The sequence below is a fragment of the Carettochelys insculpta genome, chromosome 13 (assembly GCF_033958435.1).
Source record: "Carettochelys insculpta isolate YL-2023 chromosome 13, ASM3395843v1, whole genome shotgun sequence".
Classification (NCBI taxonomy): domain Eukaryota; kingdom Metazoa; phylum Chordata; order Testudines; family Carettochelyidae; genus Carettochelys; species Carettochelys insculpta.
The window spans coordinates 3393186-3406412 of record NC_134149.1 but is presented as its reverse complement, the minus strand read 5'-3'; the positions used below and the strand labels follow the sequence as shown (position 1 = coordinate 3406412).

Here is a 13227-nt window from a genome sequence, read left to right as displayed (position 1 = left end):
TCTAAATTAAAAGCTCTAAATATACCGGAATTGTATTAACCATAGGAATGATTTGAAAATAAAGGTGATGCAAATGTTGTTGGATGAAAGCTAATGCATGAAGGAATTACTGAGTCCTTGGTGGATCCATTCTTCTCTTCCTATATATGAATAAGTCCCATTAGTATGAAAGAAACTGAGAGATGCTATATGAAAGCCTGTGAGGCTCAGTAATGAATAAAACCCTTTGTACATAAATAACCCTTCTCCAGCTCCCAGAAAAAAAAAGTATGTTAACTGAAAAATGTTCCCCAATTTGCGTTGAAGGACACATATCTGAGAGATCCATCCAGCAGAGGGGAGTGAACATAGAGGTTTGTCACACGATGTAAAGAGTCAAGTTAATAAAAGTTATTTCAGTCAGATTTCTGATGGAAAACCCCATTCTTTCTTTAAAATATATATAGAATTTTCTGAAAGGTGCTAAAACACTTTAAACTCCCACACCCATATTAAGATTATTCCTAAATATTTATCTCACTCTTAAGATGTATAACTCCATAATAAGCGACCTCTAAAGGTTTATTCGACTTCTTGCCCGTGTATGATAAAGAGGAAGGGCTATATGAACAAAGGATTATATTCTCAGAGATTTTACTTAATGATAATGGCAGTTCCTCAAATCAGACAGTTTAAGAGAAGCAAAACACCAGATGAGATGGTCTCCCAGCAGTTCAACAAGGATTCCCTCTGAGTCACCAGATGGAGTGTCTGTCTGTGAACTATGTGGGTTTGCATTAGGTTTTAATTGTGAAATATGCAGGATTCAAACTAGGCAAGTCTAGTTATTATACAGCAATTCCTCGTGCTGCACAGGTAACATATACAGCCTAAATCACATTCTATCACAGCAGGAGCTCTTATGAGCAGGGACATTTCTAGGGATGGGCAAGCAGAGCTCTTGCCCTGAGTGCCAGCTTCCACAGGGCACCACTTAGCCTTTTAAAAATATATTTGATGTTTGACTGCTGGGCAGGGGGCAGAGAAAATGTTTTCCACCATGGCTAGGAAAACAGCTAGTGCCACTGCTGCTTACAAGTACTCTGAGGGCACTTTTGCTACCACATTGATCTGCATAGTCCATGCTCACAAGGGGCTGGGAATCTAGCAGAAAATAATGCACACGGTAATATCTACATATTGTACTCTGTTTTCTACTTATAAAGCAGTTTTACACTTTATTATATTCCATTTTACAACTTTACAGAGTACCATTACAATTTCAGCTCATAATTAAGCAATTCAATACATACCTCAATAAACACCTTTTGTGTCCTGTATATATTTAACTAAAAAAAAAGTACAAAACAAGCACAGTGGTGCAATTGTCTGGGCACTTTTAATATTGCTCAGCAAAGTAAGCAAGAACCCTGTTGGAAAGAACATTAACTTTTGGAAAATAATACTGTCTACTAGTTACTCATTTGAATTTTAACATCCTTTGCACAGCTCCAAGTATTCCTGAGAAATATCTGTAAATTATTACTTTTACATGTAACTGTCCTTATATTTCAGCAGTGGATCTAAGTGAGCCATAACCTCCGTCCCCAGATGTTCCACTGATTGCGCAAAAAACATGTAGGGAGTCGTGCATCCAGGAAGAATGTATAGTATCTTCTTGGTAAATCTAAACAAAAACAATGTAGTGATTAAATCAAGTTTCAGCTCATCATTCACTCGTGATATCACTATTTTAAAAGATACGCAAAGCAAAAGTGTTAGAGCATTACCCAATCTTGTCTTCATAGCTGGGGTGCCAAGGCAGCATAACAATGAAATGAGAAAGAATGGTTATTCAGTAACTAGAGCATGAATACATACATATTAAGTAGATTTCAGGAGAAAAGACTTAAGCTGAAAGAGAGGCAAGACTAAGAATTCATTACTGAGATATCTGTATATTTTAACAGTAGCTCAGAACTGATATTTCTCAATCTGATTTCAGTACATTTAGCTTTATAGCCTTGCAGGCTTCTCTACCCTAAGGGAAAAAATACAAACACAGATAGGGACCTACTTGCTTGTACAACCTGAGGCTAGAAAGATTCTAAGGTGCTCAGATCCCATTTAAATAGGTGGGAGTTCTGAGTCTTCTCTACAAAAGCAAACCAACCATTTGTTGACAATGGGAGTCAGTAAGGGATGGTAAATATAGCATAAGTTCAGATATAGAAAGGACAAAAATGGTTTTGTCACTCTCTCAGAGAGCATGGCTGTGGAGCGGGTGAAGAAAGGGTTTGTTTGTTTGTTTACTGTCAGTTTTGGAAATAAAAAGTTTTGGGTCAGATTTGAAATACATTTTTGGTAAAGTCAGAAGTAAAGATTTGTTTCAAGTTGAATGAAATTGTTTATGTGACTCTACATGAAATGTGTTTAGGCTGTTTAAAATACAACTAAAGGAAGATTCTGAATGAAAGTATTTTCAAATAAAAACCTTTTCCCCCTTCTGAAAAGCAATTGGCAATAGCAATTCAGAATGTTTGTGTCACCCATCTTGCACTGATTGCCAAACAAGTCATGGCATGGTGGGATCTGCCTCAGACTACCTGCTGTACCTTTATGCCTTAGAGTTCTCTTGCAGTAGGCAACTGAGGGCTCAGCATCCATTCTGTGGAGCACAGGCAAGCCAAAGGAATTATTCTTGATTTACACTGATGGAACTCAGTTCAGAATCTGGCCCGTTTTGGGATCATCTAGTGCTCTGCTTGTCTCTTTGGCTCCCTGTGTCCTTCCAATTGCATTTCTCCATCTACTTGTGTGTCTACTTTTCTCTTCCCCAGCTCACAATTTTGGAGCTTCTCTTCCCTATCTTAAGTGACCTGAAATCAGACGTCGGGGGGCAACTGTTGGGTTCCATTCTCCCTCCTATATCAAAATAGGGAGCAGTATTTGTTTGTTGGTTGATTTTACAAAAAAAAAGCAACCATTTTTTAAAATTTAAATTGGGCCTCTGAACTAACCCAGTTTCATCCTCTGTGTTTAACTCAGGAAGTTTGCAGAAGAGAGGTTCACTATGATAAAACTGGTAAAGATATTTCCATACATAAAAGATTTAAACCATCTATCGTTTACATGTCATAAGTAATACAAGCATGAAGATCAATTCTGTATATGAAGCCTTGGGCCATTCATTCTATACAATTCAAAATGTTGGAACTTCATTATTGAAAAGTGTTAATATTCTTACCTAGCACTTAACCTGAAAACAGCGGATAATGCATTAATATGTTGGCCCATTCCTCAGAGAACAAGTTGAGTGGATTTTTAAATGTGTTCAGACAATAAAGAGCATAAACAATGCATCTCTGTTCCAAGAATCCCCTACTGCTGTGATGCTAGGGTATGATATGGGCTGATTTGTTTGCCATTTGAATATTGCAGAATGTAAACAATAACCTCAAGTTCTGGCAGCTGCATGTAAATTAAAGAGCTAGGTCAGGTTTACTTACAAAAAGACTGGAGTAAGCAGGTGCAACTCCTGTAAACATGTCTGAACAAAATGCAGAAGTGAAGTAAACGGTATTAAGTGGGTAACAGGTGGAGAAAACACAGAGGGGGAAGGTAGCAGAAAAAGCAATAACAAGATGTAAGAAAGCAGACAGCAACCCCCCCTCTTCCGTCCACACATGCCTTTTTCCCCCAACACTGGCAGGGCTAAATTCAGCCCCAGCACAAGAGAAGGAAAGTCCCATTGAACAGAACCAACATTACAGTCATTTATATCAAGGTTCTATTTGGCTTCCTCAGACACCAAACTGGTATAAGTTGCGCTTGCTTTGCAAATGCCAAATCGATGCAAGTTATACTTTACTGCTTACATATATTTTCCTATCAATTAGCAGAGCTTGCTTTGCTACAACTGAATTGGAGGAAATATATTATAAGAGAGTCAGCAGTGATGTTTATGATTATTAAATGGTAAAGTCAGAACACAAATAAATGGAACTGTAACAAAACAAAAATAATTACAGATTGTGTGCAGACCCTCTCCTCAGTTATTTTAGGTAAAATAATTTTGATTTAACGTGTTCAACTCAAACTATATACAGTATTCTAAACTGCCAAGACATGCAATTTTGTGTAACATGACTAGGAAATTCTGAGAACATCTTGTTTAATCAGAAGTTACAAACACTTTGGCTGTGTCTAACACTACGAGATAAATTTGATATTTAATAAATTCAGATATTTAACCTTGATATTATGAATTCAAATGAAGTGTCTACAAAGTTTCTTGAAATTCGAGCAACCTTTTTTTCCTTGTCAAATCTCTGCATCCCCATTACCCTATGCAAGTTCGACAGCGTGAGCAGTGCATTGTGGGTACCTATCCCAAAGTGCCTTAGCCCTGGTTGCTTGTGGTGTTTTATGTTGGAATCCCAGAATTCACAGCATCAATAACTGCATGAGAAGAGAACTGGAGAGTGCGCCATTTCCTGCTGCAGCATTTCAGTGCAAGCATGGATCCATAAATGCTCCAACTCATAACACAGATCATTTCGGCAACCACAGTGGCTATCATGCAATTTGTCCTTCAATTCCAAAACTCAGCGATGGTTGACTATATAAATGCTGCTACTGAGGATGATTTGGAAGAGCAAATCTCACAGCCGCTGGCTGCCATGACTGCATTACTGACAGTGAAGTGGCGGTTTTGGACTTGTCAGACCAGCACACGCTGGTGGGACCACATCATTTTGGAGTCCTGGGATGACCAGCAGTGGGTGCAGAACTTTTGCATGCACAAGTCCACTTTTATGGAACGTTGTGATGTGCTGGCGCACACCCTGAAGCACAGCAACACAAAAATGAGGCCAGCTTTAATGATTCTGAAGCAAGTGGCAACTGCACTGTGGAAGTTTGCAATGCCTGACAGTTACCGGTCAGTAGCAAATCAGTTTGGGGTTGGCAGATCTACACTGGGGTCCGTGGTGATGGAGGTGACCCATATAATTTGTTGGCTTCTCCTCAGGAAGATCGTCACCCTGGGAGATGTACAGGCCATAGTGGATGACTTTGCTGCCCAGGGCTTTCCTAACTGCGATGAGGCAATAGATGGCATGCACCTTGCCTTGGAGTATATAAATTGAAAGAGGTACTTCTCCACGGTGATGCAGGGGTTGGTACATCACAAAGGTCATTTCACTGACATCAACATTGGCTGGTCAGGGAGGGTTCATGATGTGCGCATATTCCGAAATTTGGGACTGTACTGAAAACTCCTGCATGGGACTTTTTCCCCCCCCATCAGAAAAAAATCAAGATTGGCAATGTGGTGATGCCCATTGTCATATTGCGTGACCCTGCTTATCCTCTGCTTTCCTGCCTTACAAAACCCTACCCAGGAGCCTGGACCCCAGCAAGGAAAACTTTAATCACAGACTTAGCAGGTGAAGAATGGTAGTAGAATGTGCTTTTGGACATTTAAAAGTGAGGTTCAGATGTTTATTGACACGTTTGGACCTTTCTGAAGGTAATGTCCCCACTGTTATTACAGTGTGCGCTGTTTTGCACAAACATGTGAATCAAGGCATGAGACTTTCCCATCAATCTGGAATTCCAAAAAAGAGGCCATAGGCAGGGCTTGCTCACAGCCGCTTACACAAACATCAACCAGTAGCCATGCTCGGGGAGCAGCAATAAGGGATGCTTTAAAACACAGCTTTATGATGGATCTGTAATTCACAAGCTACCGATATATTTCTCTACCATGATGCCAGTAAATCATACTGTGCTGTAATGAATGAATGCTTTTACTTGTTGGAAGTGGGGTTAAGTTTCAGTAAGTTGAATGCATGTGGCAGGCAGCTCTGCCTTCAGCACTCCCCCACCAGCCTGCCTGGTTCCCTCAGCCATGCATCTGCTGCAGACCAGGGAGTATCACTGGGCAGCTGTGTCTTCAGCCCCAGCCCCTGTGGTTTGATCTGTGTCCCACCCCACCAACTCCTGCATGACAAGAAATCACACCAAGCTCAAAGGAATGATTTTATTTTGATGGGAGGAGAAGTTTAAGTGGCTGGGAAAAGAATCCTTCTCAAGGATGCCTGAATTGCTTTTTGCAGTGGCCCTTGAGGCTGGAGCAGCAGGCTAGCCTTGCCCTCCCTCCCCACATGTGGGGACTGCAACGATGGTGGGTAGGCGACTTATCCTCAGACGACAACTGCTGATGGGTTGGGAATCCCTCTGCAGCCACAGCAGGGAGCGCAGGATCTCCGTTTTCTCAGTAATGGCCATTACGATCATTGCCATGACCTCAGTCTGCTTTGCAGCAGCCTCACTCATCTTTGCCACTTGCTGCTGCTGGAGATCAAGCATTCTCTCATTAAACTCTCCTTGACTGTGACGCGACTCAGCTGCACTGTGATGCCACTGAGCAGTGTCTTTTGTCAGCTTAGTGTGCTTACCCTCAGTCTTTTCAATATGCTGCAGGATAAGATCTTGATTGCATTTCTTCCATCTTTAATTTTTCTCTGGAACATTGGGCACTGGGTCTGGAAAATGAATGTCAAAATTAAGATGCAATTCACATAATGTGCTTTGAAGTGCAATGAGTGGGTCTCTGTGTGTACTATCAGTGAAAATATACTTTTGAAAGACACTCATGGGTTATTAAGGATGGGATAGTATCCATGAATTTTACAGTGCATCACTTGCCATCATTTATCCACCACATTGCTTTGTGGACATGGTACGCTATAAGCAATTGTCCTCTTTTGTGGGGGAAGGGGAGGTCTACAAAGCAAAGTCCTGGCCTGGTCTCCTGTGGCAGTGAAAAATGGATGGCTGTATGGAGGGGTTCAATGTACAATAAACATAGTGTAAAGGGGAAAAAAATCCAAAGAAAGGCAGGGGGAAGGGGCATGGGATGAGAAGTGCCCAGCAGAGCCTGGCAGCTGCATGGTGCTGGGGAGTCCTGCAAAGAAATGCTGGAGGAAAGTGATATGGGAGGGGAAATGCCCAAGCACAGCCTAGCAGCCGCAGGGGAATCCTGAAAAATGAAAAGAAATGCTAGAGAAGAAATGCTGGGGGAAAGGGTCATGGGAAGGGAAAAGCTCAGCAAAGCCTGGCTGCTGTGTGGCACCAGGGAGTCCTGAAAAATGCAAAGAAATGCTGGAAAAAGAAATGCTGGGGGAAAGGGACATGGGAGGTGGAAAAGCCCCGCAGAACCTGGCAGCTATGGGGTGGGAAGCATGTTAATAAAAATTTTAAAAAATGCAAATGTCTGTGCTTTTGCAGGTTGCCAAAGAAGACATCACCCTCCTAAAACTAACAGATATGAAGAAAACAGCTACTCCTGCGGTGTGACCAAAAGCCTGCAAAATTTGCTAAAATGCTGTGTGGCACCATAACACCAGATCACTATCTGGTTGCCTGGCATGGCAAGGCGTGACCTTGACAGCCACAAGAAGTCAGGCCTATCCAAGAACCATGTGGAAAAAAATACAAGAGTGCCTGGATGAGGCATCTGAGGAGATCTCCAAAAAGGAGAAGCGCTCCAGCCCAAGAAACATTTACATGTTGTTCTGAGGGGCACACAACCATTTCTAGCAAAACTGTACCCATGCAGAACCCCATAGCTATACCCACCCGCAACCCGCTTCTAGCTTGCAGAATAAACACGCACCTGAACTGCTTGCTCCAGAGGGATCAGGGACCAGTGTGGAGGGAACCAGTTCCAAGTCTATGGTGAAGAGCTCTGGGCTGTCTGGAACAACTTCCTCTGTCCCCTGTTCATCGCCCCTTTCCTCCTCTCAGTTGCCCTCTTCCTTTGGGCTCACCCCTAACTCCATACCAGGGCCTCCACAAGTGTTGTAATTCAGACTGGGCTCCATGGCGGGGTCGCTCCCCTTAAGCACGTGTAGCTGTTGATAATAGCAGCAGGTCTGTGGAGCTGCTTCTGAGCACCGGGCAGTCATCTCATGCACCATCTGGCCATAGATTGCCACAATTTTTGGTCACCTGAAGTTTCTTTACCATTGACTGGTTTCCCCAAATGGCAATAAGATCAAGAATCTCCTGGTGAGTCCAAGCTGGGGCTCTCTTGTGAGCCTGAGAAATGCTTGTCAGATCACTACCCTGAGTGTCCATGTTTGCAGTACATGGGTTACCGAAAATTGCTACCTATGTGGTGCAATTGCTACTGATGCGGTGTGATGTAATGGGGAAAGGAGTTTTTTCATAATGGGCACCATTTATATTTGCAGGGCTGGGCTGCTGCATTCCCATTCAAATTCAATCAAAACTTCTTGGGCTTACTTCAACCTTCCTCCTGCACATCTGAAAGCAGTGCAGAATGAAGCAGCCATATTTGAAGGATCACCATATAGTTTTGTGGGATACATATGGGACACTTCTGGAGTCTAATAAATTCAAATTAAGGACACGGCACTTCCACACTAGCCTTGATTCGAGATTTTAAATTTGAATTTGACACTATATTTGTCCTGTAATATCAATATTTTGTAATCAGTGTTACGGCTCAATAAATCAAATTGATAGTATTAAGTGTGATGACAGTCACATTTTAATATCGAGCTAACACCTTGAAATTCAATTTTATATCGCAGTGTAGACACAGTTTTGAAACACATTAGTTCAAACATAACTATTCATCTGACACTATAACTTTGTTATGTTAACTTTCTTTTCTAAATTAAAGATTATGAGGCCAGAGGTAGAAAGATCACTTCAAAAAACCTACCGGCTTCTGATCTCATACCATGTTGTCTTCTGCATCTGTGAAGACTATGCTATTATTAATCACAGATTACATCTACACAACACCTTTTGGCCAAAAGATTCCTAACATGCGCTTACACCATATGAATAGCTAATGGCCTCTCACCCACTTCATTCCTTCCAGGGTTTCATATGTTCTGTTTAATGGTGCAGACACTACACTGCTGCTTAGACCAAGAAGCAAGGAACATTAAAAAAAGGGGGAAGGAATTTATATAGGCAAGATGTAACTAATCTACTTGTTAGCAAGCCAAGGCTTCTTACTGTACTCCTGCAAAAACTTGCACAGTTTTTCATGTCTATACATGGACAAGATAGGAGCTACTTGCATTCACAGAGACAGAACCCTGAAGCACAGGGAACAGCAATTCCACTATGACGCACACAGGCTCAATACAAACCCACAGGTTAGAGTTCTCTCTGCTGAATCACCCACACTTCCATATTCAGGGCCGTGGGTTTACATCATGCAGTTAAATAATGAATTTGAGCTGGTTTTCAAGCACAAAGAAAAATCCACGTTCTTTATGTCCTTGACAGACAATATCCCCACCTGGGAGAGTGCAATTCTGTGGGCAAATTCATTGTAAGAAGGTGAGGGATTTGCAAAAATCTACAGAATCGTAATTTCAAGAAGGTCACCCTCTGTAGCATGGGAGGGAAGACTTATTCTCCTCTCCTTCACTTCCAGCTTGAAGTCCTCTGCTTGGTGTGAATACAGTAAACCCTCATTATAATGGACTAATGGCGGGGGAAGGTTGCGCGCTATTCCTGAAAGTCCATTATATGCAAGAGTTTACTGCCCACTCAGGCTCCCCCAGCCCCAGCCTGCCCCCCTGAATAAAACCCTGCCGCACACCAGAGCAGCCGCTGCCACTGCAGGCACCCAGCCACGCAGCTGGAAGTGCCCTGATGTGCAGCTGTAGCTGTCTCATTGCGTGCAGCTGGAGGAGCCACCACATGGCCTGGAGGAGCCGCCGCCAGAGCTGCCATGTATGCATGGCGGCTCCCGTGGAAGAGGTGGCTGCTCCTCCAGGCTGCACCAGCAGTAAGCCTTAACATTTTTGTGGGGCGGGGGGGCAGGCGGGGTATGATTTTATGGACCCCAGTGAATGTCGGGAACGACGGGTGGAGGTGGGAACATCTGTTGTTCCTCGAGTCCACTAAATTGAGGTCTGTAAAAGTGAGGGTTTACTGAATTGGTAATATGATGCCATCCAAAATGGGTCAAATTGGTTTTCATTCCAATGTTCTTTCTGCCACAAACACAACGGTACTAAATGTTTAAAAAAAAATCAATGTTTTAGTAATTATACATCAGCACAGGCATGGGAAACACACTGCCCTCACAAAAGTACATTGTGGCCCTTGACTGCCAGTACGGTGTTGTCAGTTGTTGCTCAGAACTTGACAGCTGAATCATTTTTTAATGTTATGGATCACTGTAAATGGAAGGAGTGCATCAAGCTGATTTGTCATTGTTGGTAAAAAAAAGCAGCAGCTCAGTGTTACTAGCTCTCAGCTTTACTATGCCAGAAGCATTTTAATGAGGCACTAATTAAGATGCTGCAATCCATTCATAAAAACACTATGGCTGTGGCTACACTGGCCCTCCCTTTTGGGAGGGGGCATGCAAATGTGGTCAATTGGAAATGCAAATGAGGCATGGATTTAAATATCTCACACCTCATTTGCATGCTTACATGGGATCTCTATTTCAGAACAGCTGATTTCGAATGCCAAAACAGCCATGTAGATGAGGTTCATTTGAAAGGAAACCCTGCTTTTGAAAGCACCCTTCCACCTGAAGTGTTAATCTAACTCGGGGGAAGCCCTGAACACCTCAGTCTCTCCTCCTCCACCCTCCTACCCATGGTGAGGGGAGTGAGGTGTCTCAGTCAGGAGCCGTATCAGTGCGTGTTTTGTGGGTTTTTTTTTTTTTTTTTTTTGCTTCTCACATTTATGTGCCAACCTCACCCCCCAGCTGATTTTTCTGTGGGTCAGTGGCCCTCTGACCCAAAAAAGCCCCTCCTCCCCAGCTATAAGACATGCATACCAAAAGGGTATGGGAAAGGCAGTGAGAAGGTATGCTGAGCAACAGCAAAACTGATGGAACAAGTGCCAGCTGTGGGCAGGACTTGACTTATACTTGTTTAGATAACACCTGCCTCTTCTGTGGTAAGTCAAAAGGCATTTATTATGCAGTTTCAACATGTCAAACATGGTATTACGAAGCTGCTGCCTTGCACTGCTCCCTGCAGTTCCTCTGTAGCTCTCATGAAGAGGCAGATGTTAAAATTATCCCGCATGTCATCGGTGCCACAGAGAGCAATGGAACTCCAGATGTTTGCACGAGTCAGATGGTCTAGTGCTGCAACCTGCACTCACACCCTATGCAAGGGTGGGGAATGGATGGCCTTTGGACTGAATCCAGCCTGGAGCTTGCCTGGATCCAGCCCGCAAGGCTTGGGGATCAGCTCCTTTCCCCCTTATGCCCCTGGCAGGGGTTCAATCACATGGGGGGCACCAGAGCTCGCAACCCTGCAGGGATGTGGGAAGCCCTGAACATCACAGGCCTGATCCAGGCAAGGTGTGGGATGGATCCAGACCATGGGCTCTGGCTGGCTAAGGGAAGTGGCTCCTGAGCTACTAGGCAGCACTCGGTGCTGGCACCACCCCCTCCCCTGTCACTTCCATTGGCCCACACAGAGAGAGAGAGAGAGAGAGAGAGAGAGAAAGGGAGGAAGTGGCTTGCATGCTGCATTCTGAAGACTCTTTGTGAGCAGTCCAGGTGGGAGCTACAGCAGTGAGACACTATAGAGCACCTAAGGTCACGGGATGAGGGTTAGAAAGTCTCAGACTGGTCTGGATTGCACCCCGGTATGTCACATGGATGCTACCCAAGACTTTCAGAAGGTTCTCGTTTGTGCCTCCTGCTGAGGAGCAGAATCAGTGTCCCTCAGTGACTTGTTCCTGTCACATGGCCCATGCAGAGCTTGGTCTCCATGCCCATTCAGAACGTGACCTTACTGGAGGTTGTCACGTAGCACTTTAACGACTAACAAAATAATTTATTAGGTGATCAGATCATCATAAATTGTTTTGTTAGTCTTTAAAGTGCTACATGACTGCTGGTTTGTTTTGTTAGAACACAGACTAACATGGTGACCTCTCTGTTGCTCCTGGAGGTTGGTGGGAAATACCAAACTCTCTTACTGTAAAGCTTTTATTTCAGCCTCCAAAGACTCTCTCCTTGCTCTAGAGCTGCTTGGAACAGCTCAGACAGTCACTGATGAAGACTGCAATGTCTTTGGGTGATGGAACACATCCAAAATTACCAACCCTTATCAGCAGTACTCCCTGTAAGCAGAGTGCTTGGGCAACCACCCAGGAGGGATTCAGGTGCCACCCAGCTGTTCAGCAGAGTGTCCCCAACTGGCTGCATGTATTTCTACTAGCAGTTCGCATCTCTACATGCCTTGGTGCATATAACAAGATTTCTTTTGCCCATGAATGAAAAAAAAAAAAAAGAGGGAACACTACATAGCAGGCACAAAGGGGCACCAGAAGATGGACTGATTACACTAGTCGTGTGAAATACCATCTGCTCCTGAATCAATCCTTCAGCTAATCAAATGCTTGTGCACAAAGACCAGGTATTCACCAACGTGCAAACATGTGGCCAGCAGCCCTTCTTGTACAGAGAAGTCCAAACATGATACGGATGATGATCAGTGTGACAATGGGTCTAGTGATGCCCCAGATAGAGATGACTTCAATGAATAAACATTTTCAAATCTTACACATCAAGGATAACTTCCTGAGGACTACCAAAGATCAATGTCCTTTTTCATGTAAGCAATACATCCCTGAGCTAAGTAAACTTTTAAAAAACCATTGATTTTTCAACATTTCCTCAAATATGTATCTACTTAATTGTTCTCAGTTTCCTGTGTTTCACATCAATTTTCCTTGTAAGCTGTGCACTTGTACAGCTGCTCAGGAGAGAGTCTGATGTCACCCAACTGATTAGCAGAGTACTCACAGCTCACTTTTTTGTTTCTATTGGTGGTTCACATTTGCATGTGCCTTGGTGCACATAAAAATTTATTTTGCATATGGATGGAAAAGATTAGAGGGAGCATTGTTTGGTACCATTAAATTCATGGAGAACGGGCTTGCAAATGATACCCAATTCAACCCCTTTCTGAAGATATTGTATTATCATCATTTCCACCAACCAGAGGACCTGAACCTAGCTGCTGGGGGGGAAGAAGATGGAAGTGTGTCCTTCCACTGAAGTTGTAACTCCACCGAATTTTTCAAGTCAGATGACACCTCTTTTACTTTCTATCACTAAGCTGCTCACAGAAGGTGATTTCACTACATTGAGCGCCAGGGCTATAGATAACAATGCAGTGTAGCGTTTGGAGTCTCTTTAATACATGC

At 43.3% G+C, this 13227-nt stretch overlaps 1 protein-coding gene across 3 annotated transcripts in view; it reads right to left on the bottom strand.

Annotated features, from left to right (window-relative positions):
* Positions 1 to 1041: 1041 nt before the first annotated feature.
* The window catches only part of DOCK11 (dedicator of cytokinesis 11), a 136004-nt gene continuing 123818 nt past the window's right edge, over positions 1042 to 13227 (bottom strand). For 2 of the 3 annotated variants that reach the window (XM_075008070.1, XM_075008071.1), the window contains exon 54: positions 1042 to 1666. In XM_075008070.1, coding sequence (XP_074864171.1) covers positions 1544 to 1666 — 123 coding nt within the window. In that variant the 3' untranslated portion in view covers positions 1042 to 1543. The remainder of the gene's footprint in view (positions 1667 to 13227) is intronic. The other variant, XM_075008072.1, reaches the window with a different exon arrangement.